A 23,048-nucleotide genomic window follows, 5' to 3' on the forward strand; every position below is an offset into this window, starting at 1 on the left:
GCGGTGCTCTGTTATAGGTAGAAGTAGCCAGAGAGAGATTACTGGGGCCGAAAGAATTGCACGGCTTAAAGATGCACGTGTCAGTGCTCTACCCTCGACGTTATCAAAAAAAGAGCTAGACTTTTTGGCACATGTGGAGATGAGACGCCAGTGAGATACAAAAAATATTGTTGGCACCTCTCGCGAAGACGAAGAATACGACGCAGTTTTGCAGTCCTCGTTCCTCGTGCAGAAGAGCCCCAAAGTACAATTGAGTTGTAAGTCAGCGCTGTGTGTCTCTTGGGCGTGTGTTCTGTGCGTGTGTGTGTTGTTGCCTTTCCGCTGTTGTTAATCCATCGCCATCGTAGAACATCCGTAACGCGTGCCACGAGACACTGAGATTCGGGTTGACATGGTGCACGGACATTCTGCGATGGCCAGCTTCTGCATTTAAACTAATAACCATTTGTAAAAATTGTAAATATAAATGTAGTTACATGAACTAAGCTCGCTACAATATGATGCTTATATATATGGCAAGCTGCCATTCTCCCAAACATATGACTACTTACTCAGGCTACTTAGTGCTGTACTCACATGTTCAGAGCGCCCTTTGTGTAACTGCCACAGGGTCAAGCTGTCCACCTCTCTCATGCCGTCCTCATCAAATTGAATTTCCCCCGTGAAACCGTCATACGTCGTCTGTGGAAGGAGCAAGAAACCCAATAAATAAAGCGTTACGCCCATTACGACGTCCAATTTTTGTGGTTATGACGTACGCTTGAGAACAAACTTGTTGATATTGTTTGTTCCCACCAAAGTATATTAATAAAACACGCTTGTTCAAATGACTTCTTACTATTTCACCGTTCTCCTTGATCAAAACGGGCAGACTGATTTCACATTCTGAAGGATTAGAATCTTATGTTTACAGAATCAAGAAATAGATTCAACTCTTACAATTGGTTATGCAAAACGGTGATATAAATCAACCACATTGTAGGGCCTTCAGCTAAGAATTGCAAACAAAAACCAAAGATCTCAGCTGTCTTTATCAAGTAACTGTTAACCACAACCTCAACATAGATCGCACGTTCTCAAGTTAGGGGTAATGCTGTCACATCCACTGAAATTGGTTTATAAACACAATGGGGATGATAATGTATTTTGTTCAAAAATAATATTGCTACTTATGTAAACTTTCTGCGAAATAAAGCGAAAGATTGTCAATGCTTGATCTTCATTCTAAAGTGGATCTCGCCAGATGCTACACGAAGTTGACGACTGGCACGCTCCGACTCTGCTATTATTTATTTTTAGTTGGTTTGACCTCCGTTGGCCCATATAGGCATTTGCATAATTGAGGTGGCAAAATTGAACGATAAAACTAAAATAATTTAAAATGAATACTATACTTCGTCTCACCCTACGATGGACTAAAGGCAAAAGCTACGGACCGCCAGATCCAATCACGAGCCACTTAGAAATTGAGCGGTATTTCGCTTCGATGCACGTATCGGTGCCCGCGTCTTGGATCACTGATGAGGGGACGGGTGGACAGTGGTTCGAATTGAAGAGCACTGAGTGACTCAACAATTTTACGTCACAAAGAAAGCCACGACATATAGGCTCTTTGCAGCGTGGAAGCTATAGAAATGATGTGGCGCTTTTGGATTCGAGCATTATTCGTCCACCCCTAATCAATGTTAAGCGTGTCATAGTATAGCGTGGAACGTGATTGGACCTGGCGCTCGTGGCTTTGACCTTTAGTCCATCGTAGGATGAGACAAAGTATAGGCATTTCCCCGACATACAAACATAATGCTAAATGGCGTGAAGGGCAGAGGTGGCACACCTGAAAGTATTAATTTCTGGGATATGGACAATGTGCTCGGTAGATTGTTCCGGTCAGCGATAGTCAATTGCAGCGAATCAGATTAGTCCAAGGTGTAACCAGTTGAATTTTGAGCGGATAATGTATGCGGGGCAAGGTATGGATTTGCAGCATGCATTTTTTAAAGGAGAACACTAACACCCTTTGTGTAGTTGTGTAGGACATGACAACTTTTGTTCGAGGCAGTAATACTAGTAGGCTCATAATTACGAAAGATGAAGCGGCAGGCTATATTAGGGTGAAATTATTTGATTTTGTTCCCCCGTTATACGGCGAGCAAGTGCTCCAAAATGCGTATTTGGTTCATCGGAATGGAAGAGAGAGCACGCCAATCAAAGGGCAACAGAGAGAAGGCACAGGGAAGGCGCGATGACGAGGTAGTAAAACTCGCACCATCGTTGGTTGAGGTTGGGGGTAAACGAAATCACGTGGCCGCGTTTGGGGGGTAAACAAACGCACGGCGTGCGCAAAAAGCAGACCAACTTGTACCCCGTATTGCTTGTCCGTTCGCGTGTGTCGACCAGAGAAGATTCCTTTTTATGTTTTTCCCCCCTCTGAACAGGCACCCAGTGCTGTAGGCGTTACCAAAAAAAAAAGTTACGAAATACGTTACTTGTTACTCGCAAAATAAAATAACGCGCTACCGACCTACGTTACCTCAGAATAAATGGAAATACGTCACCGTTACCGTTACCGATAAAAAGTAACGCACGTTACATTTATTTATAAATTGACGGTACACCCCCTTCTACATATCATCACATCTCGACCATCCACAGAAGATAGGCATTCCTCAATGTAACAGTACAACTTTTTATAATTCATTTATACCTCAGACCACGGTCTTATGGAACCACCTTCCAGCGTCTCTGGCATCCATATCCGATTCCATCGCTTTTAAACAATGCCTTAACAGTGTTAACTTTTAGCATTTCATTAGTATGTTTTTTTTTTCATTCTTAGGATTGTTGTTTGTTTGCTTTTGATGTCTCCTTGTAACCCACTCCCCTCTGCAATGCCCTCAGGCCCTGAGGGTATTTAAAATAAAAAAAAAAAAAATACAGCGTTTTTTTTTGTTTTTTTTTTTTGCGACAGCGTTTATCTTTTTTTGACATTGGGACAGGGGCGTGAACGTTGCGTTTTTTCTGAAGTGGGACTTTTTGCGTCTGGAAAAGACATGCAAAATATTGAAGGCATGTGAAATGAGTGGAATAAAGAATGGCTTAGCGCCTATACTTGGTTTCAGCTTTAGTCCAGACGCAGCCGACGCTACGAAGTGATGGAACCTGTTAAAAGTGCCACTCACTAGGCCTTTTATGTTTATGATTGGTTCAGCGATGATAGAACAGGTACAGAAATATGACCAGCATCATGATGGTGTGCTTTTGGCGCTGTCTGATTGCACCATCAGCTCGTAGCATCGGCTACGAAAAGAAATGTATGGGCACTTTATTCAATGTCTTGGGAAGATGTAATGAGCAACGTTAATAAGTTACCCGTTACCCGAAATAAGTAACGTAAGTACGTTACCCGTTTATAATTTGTGAATAAGTAACGTACGTAGGTTACCCGTTTATAATTTTAGAATGTAACGAGCACGTTACTACGTTACCTAACAAAGTAACGCGTTACAGGTAACGCCGGTCCTTGTAAGGCGTTACCGCCAACATTGCAGGCACCCCATCGATCCCGTCGTTGCCTCCTCGGCAGGCGCGACCGGCCACCCCTCCGTGTCCCGGAATACGCACGCACCCCTTTGAAGGTGTCCAGGAGCTTTTGGCCGTCCTCCAGAAAGGTGCCGTTGTCGCATTCCACGGCGTTGAACTTGAAGTCGGCGCCGTCTTTGGAAGCGTTGTGCAGCACCTCAGCCAGGACGTGGATCGCGTCGTAGATTAGACCCACCTCCGTCTGGAAAACAAAACAGAACACTTCCGATTGATTACTTCGCACATCTTTGTTCGAATACACGCAAGAATGGCCGAATAAAACTGGATTTAGATGGACAAGACTTCGTTCATCTGCACGAGAGCTGCTGGGGGAATAATGCGTGGCTGGTCATGATCATCTCGTCACTGAGCAACCTGTGATTTTGTAGCAGCATACGATAAGAATAGTAAGAAAACAATCATGCAGTGGTGAACGTCTTTGTGCTAAGCAAGCCTTTATATATTTAATATATCGATAATTAAACCTGATTGCACAATAAACAAAGTTGTACCGTAGAAACATGCGAAGTCTTCTATTGAAAATAAAGGCTCCCTGGCGTGCTCTATACAGACAAGATTGATTTAACTACAGCTCATAATTAATGGCCTCGCAGACAAATTAAAATGCACGAGTTTTAGAGCGCAGCTCTTAGGCGCCCGTCTCCGGCTTGAGCGGCGTCGCCGTCGGCGTAACCGCGCGGTGCGTTATGGCCAATGTCCCATAACGCACTGCGCGAGGGTCACGTGACCCTTCTGGCGTCACCAGGGTCACGCGACCTCACGAGGGTCACATGACGTCACTAGGTTCAGGTGACCTCACGAGGGTCACGTGACGTCACATGATGCCAAGGAAAAGCGAGGAGGACAGGAGGAGGATGAGAGGGTACAGATGAGGGGGAGGGGCATACCGTCCCCTACGTACCCTCCCCTCCTCCTCCTCAAGAGCTGCGCTCTAATTCGCCGCTACTGGAAATTGTAAACGTATTTTTCCAAACTAGAAAAGTCCACAATAACTTTTTTAAGAGCTAAACTTTTATGAATAAAAAAAAAAATAACGCGGTTTACCCATACTCGTCGGTGGATGCAGACTTTTGTTTTAGTCTCGTATAGCTGCCACATTGGTAATGCAGTATTGAATTACTTCCGTATTTTATAAGGACTCTTTATTGATCTACAATGAAATCAAAACGATGCGATGGATACTATAGATTGGTGCATAGATGCAAAACATGTATTTCAGGCATTTATACGAGCAGAAATTTATAAATCGAAAGAAACATTTCGTTTAGCGTGTTCAAGTCGAAGAAATATAGGCGCGCGCGTTTGGTGTTCTGTTTATATCGTTTTGTGATAACATAGCGCGTTCGGTGACTTTCCCTGTGTCTAAAAAGCCCCCAGACTATCGGTACGGTCTTTCAATGTAACGCGAGGTACAAGTAGTTGTCTGTTACTTGGATTATTTGGGAAGCAAACCAGTTCTTTTGCTGGGCCGCAAGGCCAACATCAGTATGAAACCACGAAGTTGTAATAAGCAAAGAAAGGAAAATTACCAAGAGGGCACACCATCACATGACGAAACTGTATATCGCCCTGATGGCCTATGAAACGCCCAAAACTCGCAAATATTTGGAGAAGAGCGCGAAAATACAGGTTAAATTCAAGACGTAGAAAGCATGTGTGAGTTGCCCCTAATGCAGCCTAAATGAACATAACAAGAATAATGCGGTCATTTAGTTTTTTTTTTGCCGGAAACACAATGACGTATCCGCGACCAGTGTATGGATTATTGTTTTTATATCAATTTATATTGTTTTAAATGTTGCAGTGAGTGATTACGACATAATTTCATTAAGCGAAACATGGTTGAACTGCTCTTTTTCATCATCTGATTACTTTCCTCCAGCATATACTGTATTTCGTAGGGATCGGAATTATGAAGGCATGTCGGCGAACTTCGGGGGTGGTGTACTCATTGCTGTTAAAAAACATTTGCAGGCGGTACGGAGATTTGACCTTGAATTTAGCGGTGAATCTGTCTGGGTGGAAATAACTTTTGCCGGCTCCAACTTGCTCATTGGCACGTTTTACTTCCCGCCGAGCCTTGATGTCACCGGATTTTCGGAACAAATGAACCTGCTTTGTGATCAATTAGACGTCGACAAATACCGTATTCTTATTCTAGGAGATTTTAATGTCCCTGATATAAACTGGAATTTAGAGCACCCTTTCTCATCTTCTGGTTGTGTAACATCTAAGGCGAATACTCTACTCTATTCTGTGAACTATTTAGGATTGAATCAGTTAAATAGTTTTCAGAACCCGGCGGGAAACGTACTGGACCTCGCTTTAGTGAACTTTCATGTTCATACCCTCGTACCGGTCTCTAAGCCCCTTGTTCCCCCCGATGAGTGGCATGTTCCCTTCTCCGCTTCCTTCAACGCTTCCTTCAGGACATCAAAGCATACAAGCTATGAATCATTCGCTTTTAATAGGGGTAATTATCTTGGCCTTTTCAGATTTTTAGATAGCGTTGATTGGGCACCAGTATATGAAACAACCGATGTAAATTGCGCTGTTGAGTTACTTACTAACTGTATTACGAACGCCATCGAAATGTTTGTTCCAAAAAAGTGTCGTCACTCATCCCGCTATCCTCATTGGTTTTCGCACGAGCTTAGGTCCGAGCTTAGAAAAAAACTGCACTACCATAGGAAATATAAGGTTAAACAAACACAGTTTTGGTATAATAAGTTTTCCAAATCACGAGCGTTAGCTGAAGTGTTAATCAAGAGGGACAAAGAATCTTATCGAGAGTCAGTTGAACGCAGCTTAAACCGCGACCCCAAGTATTTCTGGCGGTATGTCAATGATCGCATGACCACGTCCTCTCCTGCGATAAGCCTATGTGACGCATCTGGTAAAGTGCTGAATGAACCTGCATGTGTGTCAAATGCATTCGCTGATTATTTCGAATCTGTCTACTCCTCAAACCAAGCTACGCCATGAACGCCAGATGATAGTAGCAATTTTAATGATAACCTCTCGATAACGTCTTTTCAAAGCGCTGAAATCGAGATTGCGATAAATGTCGTGTGTCTCGCGGCACGATGAAGAAAGTGACAGCCAACCAAGTAGTTCCCAGCAGAACAACCCCCAGCCTTTATTCCGCGCGCGTATATATCGCCAACCGCCGTATCACTGATAAGCGGAGAGCGAGGCGAGTCACGTACGCAGGTCAGATAGTGAATGACAGTCAGTGATGGTACAGCAATATTATGATGATGCGGTCAGGATGACACCACATTTCCCCTTTTTTCTTTTTTTTTGCAACAGTTGAACTATATTGCCCCCAAAAACAAACAGTGGAACACCTAAAACAAACTTAGTGATGCTAGCTACACCCATAAAATTGCGGCCTTTTCACGGGTCGACCAAAACGCGTGACGTACGTGCCCTGTGTACCGCTCTCTTCTTGAGCTGCTGAGTCAGAATTGAGCGCGGAAGGCTCTGTCAAATTCGCCTCGTTTTCTGACTCTCCATTTTCCCCTTCCCCGGAATCCTGCGGAAATTCATAGAGGGAACCGCTTGTGATGGAACCGCTTGTGATGGAACCGCTTGTGATGGAACCGCTTGTTTCGTGTGCTGGTTCCTTATATAGTACCAGGCCTCGGCGGTTCCTCTCTAGCTCTGCTCCTGTTTCTGTTTGCACCATATAAGACCTTGGCCGGGAGGCTGGTCTCAAAACCGTAGCCCGGGCTCGACAGTCCTTCACCCACACCTGGTCTCCAGGTAGCAACCGTGGAAGTGGCCTGGCCGCATGGCGGTGGTCGTAGTCGCGCCTTTGTTTGTCACGGAACGCCTCATCCTTCCTTCTGAGGCTCGCAAGGCCTCTTGCGGTGCACGGCGTCAACTCTTTAGGGTGCACAGGTAGCGTAGAGCGCAGGCGTCTGCCCATGAGCAATTCCGATGGGCTTTTTCCGAGAGGGCCTGGGGTGCTTCTGTAAGCCAGAAGTGCCAAGTATGGATCCGCCGATTTCTCTAGCAGCCTTTTCACTGTCTGAACTGTGCGTTCCGCTTCTCCGTTAGATTGCGGGTACCGAGGGCTCGACGTCACGTGACAGAACTGGTAGCTTTCTGAGAAAGCCTTGAACTCTGTAGATACAAATTGACTACCATTATCAGTTACAATAAGCTCTGGAATACCATGTCTGGCAAAAAAAACTTTTCAATTGCACAATGACAGCGGCAGATGTCGTTGACGACAGTAGCGCGAGCTCAGGGAAACGTGAAAAATAGTCAACCACAACGAGGTACTCTTTCCCCCTAAAATGAAAAAGGTCTGCACCTAGCTTTTGCCACGGCAGAGCGGGGGTTTCTGAGGGCAGCATCGGTTCCGCTCTTTGAACACGGCGCTTTGCACATTGAAGGCAGTTGTTCACCACAGAAGCCAGCTCCGAGCTGAGACCGGGCCACCAAACCGACTCGCGAGCTCTAGCGCGACATTTGACAATACCCTGATGACCTTCATGCAATGAAGCCACAACTTCCTTTCTGAGTTTTTGAGGAATCACAAGGCGAGACTTATACATTAGCACGCCATCACAAATCGTAAGGTTCGCTCTTTCTGACCAATAAGGCCTTAACCAACTGCTCACAACTGTGAAGCGTGGCCAACCATTGCGACAGTAAAGCAAAAGTTGTTGGCATGAGGTGTCCTGCTCTTGTGCCAACCTTATTTTGTCGAGGTGCGCCGACAGTCTCAATTCACTGACGCAGCCGGCTACAAAACTAGAAACGTCCTCAGATGACAGTTCCCCCAAAACAAAATCGGTTTCTTTGCGGGGCGCCCGAGAGAGGGTGTCCGCAGTAACAATCTGCTTTCCGGGTACGTAACAGATTGAGAAAGAAAAACGCATGAGCCTTAAGCGAAATCTTTGTACTCTAGGCGGAAGCATATCTACCGGCGATTTCCCAAGAAGCGTCACCAGAGGGTTGTGATCAGTTTCAAACTGAAAGTCAAGACCCTTCAAATAACATTCCAACCGTTCTGCTGCCCACGTCAATGCCAGCGCTTCTTTTTCTATTTGAGCATACCGCTGCTCGGTTTGCGTTAAAGAACGAGAAAGATATACAACTGGCCGTCTTTGACCATCTGGCTGCACCTGCGCCAATACAGCGCCGATCCCAAACGATGATACATCGGCTGATACTACAGTGGGAAGCCTCGGATTAAATTTCGCAACACAATCGGCTGAAGAAATAACCTCCTTCAATGAATCGAAAGATTTTTGCTGCGACCCGCCCCAGCACCAATCTTTATCCTTCAACAGCAACTCCCGCAGTGGTGCAGATATTTCAGCGAGATTCGGCAAAAACCTCTCCAAGTAATTAACCATGCCCAAAAATCTACGTATGTCTGCAACTGACGAAGGTATGGCCATTTCTGTTATAGCCTGTACCTTTCTGGGGTCTGGTCTGATACCCGAGTCGCCAACAACGTAGCCCAAAAACGCCACTTCGCGAACCGCAAACGAGCACTTAGCCCGGTTAAGGGTGACGCCGGCAGTGCTCAACCGTTCGAGAACGGCGCGCAATCTGTCATCATGCTCAGTCTTTGTGGCTCCAAAAATTAAAATATCGTCCATCATGTTTGCTACTCCCGGAAGCCCGTCCAAGACTTCGGCCATTCGCTTTTGAAAATGCTCTGGTGCCGAGCTGATTCCAAACGGTAATCGCCGGAAGCAATAGCGGCCATACGGGGTGATGAATGTTGTTAATGTCTGGCTTTCCATTGCCAACTTTATCTGGTGAAACCCAGAGTTAGCGTCCAGCTTCGAAAAATACGTAGCTCCCGCCAACTGGCCCAAAGTATCGTCCACTGTTGGCAAGACAAAGCGTTCGCGCAGTACACTTATTCAGCTGCGTCAGGTCTACACACAGGCGAACTTCGCCAGAGGGTTTCAGTACAGGCACTATGCCTGCACACCATTCTGTTGGACCATCTACCTTCCGTATCACCCCATTGGCTTCCATCTTAGATAACTCCGTTCTAACAGCCTCCTTTAAAGGAATGGGAATGCGCCTGGGCGTGAAAATAGCGAAAGGTATCGCGTTGGCCTTCAACCGAATGGTGTACTCGCCAGACAATGCCCCAAGACCAGAGAAAAGCTGGGGGTACCTTTGCTCATAATTTTTATCTTCCAGCACATCTACAAATTTCACCACACCGAGCGCCTCTATGGCGGGAAGACCTAGCAAAACTGCATGTGCCGATTCTACGACATACAGAGTCTGTCGTGTGGTATTGCCCTTCCAAAAAATGTCAGATTCAAACGTGCCTTTCAAGCGAAGGCGCTCATTTCCTGCGCCAGTCAGCTGTGCCGACGAGGGCGTTAACTTAGGCGGTGCTCCTGGGAAGCTGGGCGGAACAACTGACACTTCTGCCCCAGAGTCTACTTTTGCGGAGACCGGCACGCCATTAATTGACACTTGAACAAACCTAGCTTTCGAAGCGCCAACTGATCCTACAAAATAGGTAGGTTGGTCCCATTCGAGCGAAGAAACGCCTACCTTCGGCTTCTCAACCTTGTTACGGCACACCGCAGCAAAATGTCCTCTGGCATTGCAGTGGTGGCAACGCGCGGAACGCGCTGGGCACTGAGTCCTGAGGTGGTTCGGACGTCCGCAATACGTGCAGAGCTGGTGGTGCTGCTCGGAGAGCCGCCACTGCTGCTGCTGCTGAAGTGAAGGCAGCCGACTGTGCATGTTGCCGGGTGCTCCAGTGCGTCCACTCCGCTGGCCCACGGCGTCCACTTCCCCCGAGGTCGCTGGATCTGAGTGAGGACGCAGCTCCTGCTGCTGGCGACGAACGGTCTCCTTGAGGCGGGCCTTGGCTAGTGCCGTCTCGAGAGTGAGGCTGGCATCCATTTGGAGGGTTTCGGATAACTTTGCATCGGCAAGTCCCACGACGAACCGGTCACGGATCATACGGTCTCTGAACTGTGCGAAGTCGCAGCGGTCAGCGAGCACGTGGAGGTCGGTAACGAACTGGTCGACACTCTCCCCGCTCTCTTGCTTGCGACGATGGAAACAGGCGCTTTCGTAAACCACGTTCTTTGTGGCTACGAAGTGGCCGTCGAACTTCTTCCTCACTGTATCGTAACTTTGAGACTGCGTTTCCGAGAGGCCAAACGTCTGGAAAATTTTCCTGGCCTGCCTTCCCATGGTATACAGCAGCGTCCGCACCTGGGCTTCCTCCGACCTCTCGTTGAGACCCACGGCGTAGCGGAAATCGTCGAATTCTTGAATCCACTCCGGCCATTCTGAAGTTCGGTCGAAGTTGAATTGTTTGGGCGGAGGAACTGCCAGAGGAGGGACCGCTGTAGGTACTTCCATCTTGCAAACCGAGTGCAAGACGAGGGCCGCCAAAACAACACGGGCGAGAAGCATCATCCCACTTCTGACACCATGTCGTGTGTCTCGCGGCACGATGAAGAAAGTGACAGCCAACCAAGTAGTTCCCAGCAGAACAACCCCCAGCCTTTATTCCGCGCGCGTATATATCGCCAACCGCCGTATCACTGATAAGCGGAGAGCGAGGCGAGTCACGTACGCAGGTCAGATAGTGAATGACAGTCAGTGATGGTACAGCAATATTATGATGATGCGGTCAGGATGACACCACAATAAAAAGACTAAAACCCAAGATATCAATGGCATTTGATGGCATCCCAAGCTTTATTGTTAAAGGTTGTTCCTCCATTTTTACGCCGATATTAACTCATATTTTCAACTTGTCTCTGTCAAGTTTTACTTTTCCTGAGCTTTGGAAAAATTCTGTCATTGTGCCTGTTCACAAAGGTGGCAAGACCGATGACGTAAAGAATTACAGGCCGGTATCCTTGCTTTGTGCATTTTCGAAAGTTTATGAAATCGTTTTGTTTGAACATTTGTCACAATTTTTTAAACGTAAAATTAGCATTTCACAACACGGTTTCTTCTCTGGCAGGTCTGTAGAGACCAATCTAGTATCATTTTTAAACTTCGTTTCGCCGATTACCAATCAGCGTGGGCAGGTAGACGCCGTATACTTTGATCTATCGAAAGCGTTTGACTTGGTTAATCATTCAATTCTTGTCCATAAATTGGGGACATATGGAGTCAATAACCAGCTTTGCAAATTTTTTTTGAACTGTCTGATGGAAAGAAAAAACTTCGTTCGTATAATGGGACATCATTCTAAACCTTTTGTGTCATTTTCGGGTGTGCCACAGGGGTCCATACTAGGACCAATTTTATTCAATGTCTTTATAAATGATCTTGGTTCTTGTGTCCGCCATTCACATATTTTGCAATATGCTGACGACATCAAATTGTTTAGGCAGGTCTCATCCATCTATGACTGTGAAATGATACTGGAGGATGTTAATGCTGTGCATCATTGGTGTTGCCGCAATTTGTTAACACTAAATCCTAAAAAAACTGTAGTTATGTCCTTTTCTAAGAAACTGGAAATTGTAAGTTTTTGTTATTATCTTGAGAACCTACCTCTGCGTAGGGTTGAATGCACAAGAGATCTAGGAGTATATATTGATTCATCTTTGTCATTCAATGAACATGTTTCCAACATCACAAATGGTGCCTATCGGACGCTAGGTGTTATTTCGAGAATAACACGTGAATTCCCTTCGTCAGCTTGCATATTCATTTTGTATTTTTCATTAATACGTAGCAAGCTTGAGTTTAGTTCTGTTGTTTGGAATTGTATTGGTAATGCAAACCAAGCAAAAATCGAAAACGTGCAGAGACGTTTCTTCCGTATTGTATATGATCGCTATATTGGCCGCAGTGTTTATTATGAGTATAACAGGCTTTTACGACGATGTGATTGTACCACACTAAGCTCGAGAAGACTTGAGCGCGATCTAGTTTTTTTGTATAAATGCGTTCATGGTTGCATTGACTGTTCGACCCTTACATCAGCTATTAGCATATATGTACCGCGAGTGCTTTTGAGGGTTAATCCCACTTTCTCAGTTCAAAAAATCAACCTCTCCAGTCCCATGAACCGCATCCAACATTTTTATAACAGGTTCAGTACAACCAGCATCGACATCGACATTTTCAACTCAAGTGTTCAAGCGTTTAGGTGTTCTCTGGCTGATATTTAACTGTTACCTATTTCCTGTTCCCCCATAATAGATATTAGCTGTTACATGTGCTGTTGATTTCTTATGTGTGTTTCTTTTGACTCTGTGCATCATTACATAGGCTACTCGCCGTTCATGAGCACGAAAAATAAATGAATGAATGAATGAATGAATGAATGAATGAATATCAATAATCCGCTTAGTAACAGGTGGTAGGTCCGCAGACGTGCTAAAACAGGACCATAAGCCGAAGTAGAAGAAACCTCTGCTTTCCTTGGCTGCTGAGTATCTGCTGCCAAATAAAGCGAAACGACTCAATATGATAAGAGCAGGAGGTAGAAAACGGTAATTCTAACATTTTAAAAATCCGAGTCTGGATTTTTTAAAATTTTGAAAGTTCGCCAGCTCACTTGCACGGTCTATGTCATTTCTAACTGCAATTATTTTTTACCATCTTCATATTTCCCTTAATTCCTCCTTTTCATTCGAGAAAGTGAGAGACTCCTTTCTGCAGTGATTAGCTAAGAGACCCGCTCATATGAGGAGAGGAGGAAATAAGAAGGCGAGAGTGAAGAGGAAGAGAGAGGGAAACTGGGAAGCGGTTTTCTTCCCGGCAGAAGACGATTCTGTGTGTCGGCCTTAAACGTAGAAGTAATAATTAGTGCGTTAGCATTAGTACCCCCATGACAGAGAAAATCTTATTGCGTCCGTCTGTGCATAAAAGCGTGGGAAGGGAAGTGCGCCGCGTAGAGAGAAGGAGAGTAGTGAAGGACAAAGGCGAGAGGGAGTCGACGTCACGGGGCGGAAGCCCATGAACGCGCGGATGCTGGGGCGAGTCTGAACTTGCAGGTGTGCGGAGCCCGTATGCCTTGGTTTCTGCTGAAAACTGGAGCGTGATCCAAGTACTAGCGCTGGTCAAAGTGGGCGGAAAAAATATTAAAGAAAATTTCTTGGGTGGATTTTTAGGGAATGCGTCAGCATGGCCTAGGGGAAACGCCACACATGTCCCTCCTTTGGGAAGTGTCGATTTTCACAAGGGTCACGCTAGGGCGTTCCCTAAGGATCCACCAATAGATATTTTAATGTTTTATTCACGCGCGCTTATTTATTGAACTTGACTAATTAATGCGGTATTACAAACATATGTCAGAACCAGCCCACGTTTGTCAAAGGATGTTGCCAGGCAAGCGCTCCCACCTCTTTCTCTTCCGATTTGGTGGTGAGGTCCGGATGATACTTGACAAGTCTCCTGCTCATCAGCGCGAAGTCGTCGTCCTCGAGGTGAAGCAAACGGAAGCTATAAATTCGAGCGTCTTCATTTCTTAGATCTTTGGTGTTCACCACGTGGAAGTCCTGGAAAGAAGAAAGCGTAGTTGGTTAGTGGTGAGGGCATAGAAGCACCCCGATTGCTATTCTTACCAGGGTAGTGATAAGAAAGTTGTGAAGCTCAGTCATCAGGCCAGCGTCCTTGGCCTGAAAAATTAAAAAGAAAACATTCGTTGTTAGCGCGGATCGATAACGTACTCTGAACCAATAAGACAGCATGTTAAAGCTCTTTACGGATATTTCGTTTTCCTTCAAGCTACAAATTAACTTTTCGCATTCCCGTAGGCCTTCTGAGCCTGATAAACAGGATAAAAAGAAGTTCAGTTTTAGATCTTTCACTGAGCTTCACACACGCCAGCACAACCAAAATATGCACTTGTCGTATATGTTGCAAAAATATATTTGCATATGATTAGTGAAGCATGCACGTAATGGTGGTGCTTTTTATTTGTGATTATATACGCATTACACATAATTCTAACTTCAAACGACAACCTGAACGACAACCGCTCAGGTGGCTCTCTGAACATACACAATTATCTACTGTTTATCGCTATCATACCACTGTTGATCTCCTCTCTTCGAGTGGAGATCAACAGTGGAGAACAATACAGTCGCCGTGCTAACTTGGAGATTCACGGGATGCCTTTTGTAGCGGGTGAAAATCTCAAATAGTCTGTCAGCAACTTGGCAGCTAATCTTGCAATATCTAACTTTCAAACTACCGATATTCTTGCCGTACATCGCCTACCCGTCAAACCGGGATTGACCCCGGTAGTGTTAATCAAGTTCAACTCAACGGAGACAAGAGATCGCTGGCTCGGCGCTCGTGGAAAGTTGCGGGGTCTTGCCCAAGGGTCTGAGGCCCAAAAGCTCTACTTCAACGAGAACTTTATGATGCAAAACAGACAACTGTTTTGGATGGTCAGAGAAAAAACAAGGGAAAAGCATAATAAATTCACGTGGATAAAAAACGGGAAGATTTTCGTGAAGAAAGAAGTCTCGTCGCCACTGTTGCGTGTTGACCGCGTGGCGGACTTCGACAAAATACTGTAGGTCTTCACATGAATTTTTGTTTTGAGTTTTCAAACAGTGCGTTACTGAAAAGGAATTCTGAAGCGTCCTCCGAGCTTTCGTTTAGCTTGTTTCACATTAATATAAGAAGCATTAGAAAGTACGGGGACCAGTTTATGCTTATGGTCCGAGAATTGGAGGCTGTCATAGATGCGTTCGTTTTGACTGAAGTTAATGTTAAAGAGGATACAACAACTCTCTTTTCTATTCCCGGTTACAAACGGTTTACATTTACAAGAACGTTGGGCAGAGGGGGAGGAATCTGTGTTTTTATCAAAGACATCTGGGATGCCGACCAGTCTGCAACAACCGTATCGTACTCCGAGTGCGTAAGCCTACAAATTAGATGCCAGGATTTTTTTATTCACTTGATAGCAATCTATCACCCCCTTCAAACAGCGCGAACTTGCTTATCAAAGAACTAGATAAAATGCTATCCGTGATTACCCCGACAAGTCAGCTGTGCTTAGTGGGAGACTTCAATTAAAATACATTGGAGTCTTCGCGCCATGTGGTCTGCGATTAGGTTGACTTAATGGCAACTTACGGCATCGGAAATCTGGTACAGGCACCCACCCGGGAAGAACTTTTAGGTCAAAAATTAGTATCCTCGTGTATCGATTGCATAAACCTCCGTTTTTTAGGGTACCGTAAATGCTGCAGTGATAACAGATAAATTGGCGGACCATTATTTTATAGCGTGCCACATAATCTCAAAAAACAAAAAGGAATGCGACAACAACAATAAAGAAATAACCATAACTGATCAAGCGCAGTTAGATAGCAAAATTAACAACGACGACTGGAATAACCTTTTAACTTCGGTTGAGCCATCAATGTTGTATGATACGTTTGTTGGTCTGTTTTCTATTTTTACATTTACGTGCAAAAAGAAAGTAATAATTAAAAGACATAAGCCAGATTAGGAATGGAGTACGTCAGACTTTTTAGTGGTTATAAGTTATAAGGATTTTTTTGGAAACGCTGCAAACGGTCACCAAGCAATTCAGCGCTGAAGGAAGACTTTAAAATAGCAAGGAACAAAGCGTGCGCACTAGTTCGTTCTTCGAAGCGCAGGTAACTCAAAGGAGAGTTTGAAAAAAAATCGCTTTGACACGGCAAAAACCTGGGAGATAGCCAATCGTCTTCGTGGCGGCAAAAAAAGACATTCAATCGATGACATGATAGACAAGTCTTTCGCGCCTGTGACACAAAAAACGATTGAGAACTTCAGCGCTTTTTTTGCTCGTACTTCCGGTGCAGCTCAAGATAGTCAAAACGTCGGAACGGATACGTTGCAAAATTACAATCTAGCTTCAGCCTTTGTGCCTTCCTTCACTGAAAGTGAGCTCCGAGTTTATTTATTTTCTTTTAAACAAAATAAATCGCCAGGCTTCGATAAAGTTCATATACGGGATCTGCGTAAAAATCACGAAAAACTTAAATATGTACTGTTAGGAATATTGAATGATATCATCGAGACCGGAATTTGCCCGACGGGAATGAAAACTGCTATTGTTAAGCCACTTTTCAAGGGAGGGGCAGCGGATGATTTTACCAACTATCGTCCTATTTCAGTTTTGTCGTGCCTGGCGAATTTACTAGAAAAACACCTTTTGAGGGCAATGAATGGTTTCGTAGAAAGGTTTGGCTTATTGTCCGATCATCAGTATGGGTTTGTTGCAGAACGAGGAACCCAAGCGCTTTTAGATGGTTTTGGAGATTGCTTACATACAAGTTTTGATAATAATGTTTTCATGTACAGTGTTCTTGGATGTGTCGAAAGCTTTCGACAGCATAAATAACAAAATTCTCTGCCCCAAGCTATACAAGTTGGGTTTTCGAGGTCCGTTTTTTTCACTCTTAAAAGATTACATTTCAGGACGTTCCCAGGGTGTGGTTTTTAAAAATCAAAAGAGTAGTAGAACTTTTTTAACGGCTGGAGTACCGCAAGGTTCAGTGCTGTCTTCTTTACTTCTTAATTTATATATAAATGATCTCCTTAGTGCTGTTTCACGATGTAAAGTATTTCAATACGCGGGTGACACGGTCTTAGTGTCATGTAATGCAGATTACCTTATCGCCAATCAACATCTTCAATATGATATTACTTGTACAATGAATTGGTTTACTTCGAACCTGATTAAGGTGAATGCGCCAATAACAAAACTGGCTTGCTTTAAAAATTCACTTAAACGGGTTTAATTCCCACTTCCTGTAGCTGCAGATCTTGTGATTGCGAAATTATTAAATGTGTCAAATCTGTAAAATACCTCGGAATATACTTCGATAGTGATTTATCTTGGTGTACACACTTGACGTATTTGTGCAAAAAGTTAAGAAGCGTTTGGTGCTTACTCTACAATGTTAAAATGTTTCTGCCTTTCTCTGTTAGCAAAATGATAGCACAGGCTTTGGGATATAGTTATTTACGGTACGGCATGACACTTTTTATGGGATGTTCGTTGTTATGAGGCGCAAGAGTTAATTCGTTATTGAAAAGTTTTGTGAAAAGTGTCGCTTTTGACATGCCAGACGTCTCAAGTGCAGAGATATTTCAGGAACTTCACACGTCGTCTTCTGAGGAGCTTTTTAGGGAAACCGTCGTGCTGCGTCATTTCTGGAGCTCCAATTTCAAAACCTCTTATATCCAACAGCGGCCAACGAGGCCATTTCTTCGTTTTGAGGTACCGCGTATACGAACTCGCTACGGTGAGCGTGTGGCAGTGTATTATGTGCTGCATGTATTTAACCACCTACTAGAATCAATGCTCCTTATAACGTCGAGAAAAACAAAACAAAAAACAACAACTTAAGAATGCGCTACGGAACTTAGAGGAGTAAAGTAAAATTTTCAAGTGCATTGTTTTGTTTGTTTGATTTTTTCGTGTTTTTTTCCCCCTTTTTTAAACATTGCGGTTGCAGTGTGTCAAAGGTGTTTGTTTGGTGTGTGTATCTTTTCGGTTTGGGTTAAGACGCACTGAGGTTTCAGAGAACGGGTGTGCTATAGGTTATAAATTGCTTTCAATTAATCTTCTTCATTATCTAATCTATATGATTTCGTCACCTGCCGAGCCAGGTACACAAACCCTTGAGGCTTATTCCGGCTGGCTATTTTATTTTGAAAAATGACTGTTCTATCAATAAAGCGTTCTATGTTCTATGTTATATGTTCTATGTTCTATGTTCTATGTTCTATCAGATTTACCTTTGCCTGAATATACCGTTCCAATGTTTACAAGATCACAGTCCAGCGTGGGAATACCAGAACCCAGCACGTGCATGGTCATAGCTTCGGAAAGCGAGTGAAACATGCGCCATACGCACGAGCTCTGAAAATGTCACCGATTAGAAGCCCGATTTTGAAAGGTCTGAACTCGCGTAGCTTTAGAAGGAAAGGTAATTATAACAGCAAATGCAATTCAAAAGGTATTTTGAGCCATAAGCGAGTACACCTTACTATTTATATAGGCCGCAACAGCTCAGTAGCTGGTTCTTTCTCATCATCGCAGGCTAGAGATCTGTCAGCATCGTTGATAGTTAACAGCATGAGCCTTTTTTCAACCGATGCGTTTGGCATTGTTTTGCAGGTAAAGAAACATTAGGAAACACATTCTCATCAATGACCGTGCGAAACTTTCCCACATAGCACTTGGAGAGCCGATGGGCGCGTTGAGTCCGGTCTCCTTAAAGGCCCGTTCACATTCTTGCGACCGAGTTAGACCGAGAGAGACCAGACCGGTTTTTAAGCCTGTTGCGATCTGTTAGGACCAGCTCCGTTGTATCGCATCCGGTCCTAAGAAGGGAGGCGCTCGCATCGCCGAAGTGATCGGACGGGCACCGCATCGGCTCCGGCCTTTTCGGCGAGTTTAACCCAGTCAGAACTTTTCCAATCCTACCCAATTTTGTGTCGTGCTCCGACAACATCTCCGGTATGCCCTGAAAAATTTTCGGTGAGCTGCCGGCCGTTTTTCGAACTTTTCTCAGCCTGCTTCCGAATCCAACCGAGGCGCGCCTCGCTAAGCCTACTTAGGCATCGCGCGGATACGCCTCCACCGGCGCGCCCTCCGACCGGCCGCAAGGCCTTCCGGCCCGTCGCTTCCTTCGACATGGCTCCCAAATTTGTTCAAGGTCAAGACGGCTGGCACCATGCTGTCTCCCAGGTACAAGCCACGCTTGTTTTACGCCCCAGCGACCACCTTAACCTCACCAAACATGATCCCTGCCAGATCCACACCGCGCTCCGCACCCAGGCCGCCCTTGCTCCTGCCGATGCCAGCAAGTTCATGGTGCGCGTGGACAAATCCAAGAACCTCGCTTTTCTGCTCTGCCTTGACTCCCACGTAACCCAGCCCCTACAGGAAATAACCAGCGTCGATCTCGAAGACCGTCGCTGTGGCGTCACCATCTACCCTGCCACTCCGTCCAATACCTGCAAAGGAGTTATTCACAATATTCCCGCTGGGACAAGCCCTGAATATCTCATGCGCCATATGTCGACGCTTCGCCCCGAATTTAAAATTCTCGCCGCACGCATGATGGGCCGGACGACCACGGCTCTCATCACCTTTCACGGCACACACATCCCGCATGAAATCTGCTATGCCGGTGGCATCTTCCGCTGCCGCCCCCATCGCCCCAAGGCCCAATATTGCCACCGCTGTCAGCAGATTGGTCATCGGATTGACGTCTGCACCTACAATGCCCGCTGTCCGACATGTGGTCAGCTGAAACCTGACGACGACAGCCACACCTGCTCGGCGGACCCGGTCTGTCTCCGCTGCGGTGGCCCGCATCGTGCTGACGACGCAGCATGTAAAGACAAGCAGGCTGCCGACGCAGCCGTTCGCCAGCTGGCTTACAACAAGCGCATCGCTCAGCGCAAGGCCGCCCTCAAAGCTGAAGGTGTGGCAGCGGCAGCGTCCGCCACAGCTCCTCCCAAGGCGCCATCCGGGGCACGCAGCCGCAGCCGCAGTCGCACCCGGTTCACCACCCCTTCTCGCCGCAGCCGCAGTCGCACCCGGTTCACCACCCCTTCTCGCCGCCGCACCAGCTCTTCTCCACGCCGGACCCACACCTCCAGTGGGCGCAGTCCTGCTGGTACCCGGGGTCACAGCCCTACCGCCCATCAGACCCCTTCTCGCCTACCATCCCACCAGGTGAGCCAGCCACTCCCACACACGCCTGAACACGCACGCAGATCACCTTCACTCACTTATCGGGACATCCTCTCCAACCAACCTTCAGTCCCGCTTCGCACCCCACCCCCTCCCTCACCCCTCCCCAGCCCAGCCAACACAAGCCTTCCCCACCCTTCTCCTTCTCCAGGTGTCAAACGTAGTCGTCTCTCCGACCAGGAGACCTCCCCTTCCCCCGCTCACACCCTTTCGAATGCGGACCAATATGTTGATCTTTCCAATCGCCTCGAAGAATACGCACGGAAATTTGATGCCGCCATATCGCACCTCCAGCAGCAAATTACGCATCAGCTCTCCCTCCTCCACGAGCAGCAAGCCATTGTCCAGCAGAAACATCAAGAAAACACTGACCTTCTTGCACATTTCTCTGCTGAGCTTGATCGCCGCTTTCAAGAGCAGACTGAGCACTTTAAATCCCTCTTTGCGACACTTTTATCGCAAATCCCCTCGACTCACCCTCTTCCCCCTGAATCCCCCCCTGTATAATCATGGAAGAGTGCATACACATTTTTCAGTGGAACTGTCGCGGTTTCAAGAGCAAGCGTAATTCCTTCTTCCTGTGGCTCCAATCGCAACCTCAGCTACCTGACATCCTTCTCCTTCAAGAGACAGGGCTAAATCCTACTCTCTCTGGCTATGTCACGTTTCAACAAACTCCCTGCCTTGCCACGCTCGTTCGCTCAACCCTCACGGCTACTCACGAACACGATACTGCCAATAGTCTCACTGTATCGATTCCCCTTAAGAGCGGCTCTCTGCATATCAGTAATGTTTACAGTCCTCCCCGGAATACCCTCCCGGAACTTAACGAGCTTCTGCATCCCTGCCGGGCTAAACGCCGCTTTCACCATATTCTAGCAGGTGACTTTAATGCCCCACATCCCGCCTGGGGCTACACTCGTGTAGACAAGAAAGGCCGTAGGGTGCACTGTGCACTACAAGAAGCCGGCTACACAGTGCACAATGACATACATGAACATACCCGAATGGGTAACTCTGTAGAGCGCAATACCAACCCAGATCTCACCTTTTCTACACCATCTCTTCATCTGCAGTGGGAACATACGCAAGAGTATATGGGCAGTGACCACGCCATCCTCCACCTTACGGTATCTGAAACTCCGAGACGCATCAGATGGAAACCCATCCGCATAATCGATTGGCATAATTATCGGCAAGACCGTAGCGACCCCCCTTTCACAGATATACCTACATGGACACAGCAACTTACACACGCGCTTGATCAACGCACCAAGATCCTTGCCACCAATGAAATTAAACCTCACATCGACACCCACCTCGCGCACAGTTGGGAAGCACGTGCTTCTCTTCTGAAGCGGTGGAAGCGCTGCAAAACGAACCGCAAGCTCCGTGCCCGCATCGATCGCCTAAATGAGCACATCCAGCAATACTCGGATCAGCTCAGTAGCGAACATTGGAATGCCTCTTGCGACGAACTTCAGAACACCCTGAATACTGCCAAGACATGGCGCATTCTGAAAGCCCTCATAAATCCGGATTCTACCAAGACCATGACCACACACAAGATAAACCGCCTCACTAACCAGCACACGGACCCGGATACACTTCTGGCTGCCATAAAGGGACTTTATGTCGCTCCTGCATGCCAACCGCGGTATCCTAACTATGAAGGCTCTCCTCATACTGGGCTCGATGAAGAATTTACCTACGCAGAGCTACGCGCAGCGCTCCGTCAGTGTAAAGGCTCCAAAGCTACAGGGCCCGACTTGGTCACCACCGCCCTTCTCCGGAATCTTTCAGACGCTGATCAAGATCATCTCTTGCATTCCATCAACCTTGTGTGGACAGGCAAACTGCCGCTCTGTGATCTGTGGAAAAAGGGCCACATGATCTTCATTCCCAAGCCTGGTAAGCCGGTGGAACTCCAGAATCTTCGGCCCATCACGCTCACCTCCCACGTAGGCAAGGTTATGGAGCGCATGGTCCTCCGTCGCCTCCAACAACATCTTGAAGATACCCAAGCACTTCCTCACTGTATGATTGGCTATCGCTCACATCTTTCCACCCAAGATACACTGCTACGCATCCACGAAGAAATCTTGCAGTCACCTAGCACAGCCCAGCTAAGAGCCATCCTCGCTATAGACCTCACGAAGGCTTTCGACTACGTGGACCATGACGCTATGCTCTCAGAACTCGCCGACACACAATGTGGCTCGCATATGTATAATTATGTCCGGAACTTTCTTCGATCGCGTACGCTCTCAATTCAAATCGGCGAACACAAGCTCGACGCGGTCCCTCACCCACAGAGAGGCATCCCTCAGGGAGCGGTCCTGTCTCCAACATTATTCAATCTCGCTATGCGCCGTATCCACCGCGCCCTCCAACCCCTCCCTGACATTCGGTACTCTCTATACGCTGACGACGTCACTATCTGGATCAATCGAGGCAGTCCTGGTCACATCCAGGATTCTCTTCAAGCCGCCCTCGAAGCTGTTCATCACGCAGCCCGCACTATTGGTCTCGCTTGCTCGGTCGAGAAAACTTCCCTGCTCCTCATCCACTCTCGCCACTGGCATCCCCCTCAAGTGACCCTTCAGCATGACACCCACATCATTCGCCCACAAAAGTCCCTCAAAGTCTTGGGCCTTCATATACAATCCGATGGGGGAGGCACTACTGCCGTACAGAACATCTTACGCCAGGCTGCACCCATCCTCAACATGATGCGCCGTGT

At 46.5% G+C, this 23,048-nt stretch overlaps 1 protein-coding gene across 1 annotated transcript in view; it reads right to left on the bottom strand.

Annotated features, from left to right (window-relative positions):
- LOC8032619 (glutamate receptor ionotropic, kainate 2) overlaps positions 1 to 23,048 on the bottom strand; it is a 96,557-nt gene that overhangs the window by 36,109 nt on the left and 37,400 nt on the right. The window contains exons 5-8 of the mRNA XM_029974972.3: positions 14,148 to 14,201; positions 13,926 to 14,081; positions 3,626 to 3,781; positions 577 to 681 (exon numbers count right to left, since the gene is read on the bottom strand). Of these exons, the coding sequence (XP_029830832.2) occupies positions 577 to 681; positions 3,626 to 3,781; positions 13,926 to 14,081; positions 14,148 to 14,201 (471 nt within the window). The remainder of the gene's footprint in view (positions 1 to 576; positions 682 to 3,625; positions 3,782 to 13,925; positions 14,082 to 14,147; positions 14,202 to 23,048) is intronic.

Source organism: Ixodes scapularis, unplaced genomic scaffold (assembly GCF_016920785.2).
Source record: "Ixodes scapularis isolate PalLabHiFi unplaced genomic scaffold, ASM1692078v2 PGA_scaffold2__306_contigs__length_199485367, whole genome shotgun sequence".
NCBI lineage: Eukaryota > Metazoa > Arthropoda > Arachnida > Ixodida > Ixodidae > Ixodes > Ixodes scapularis.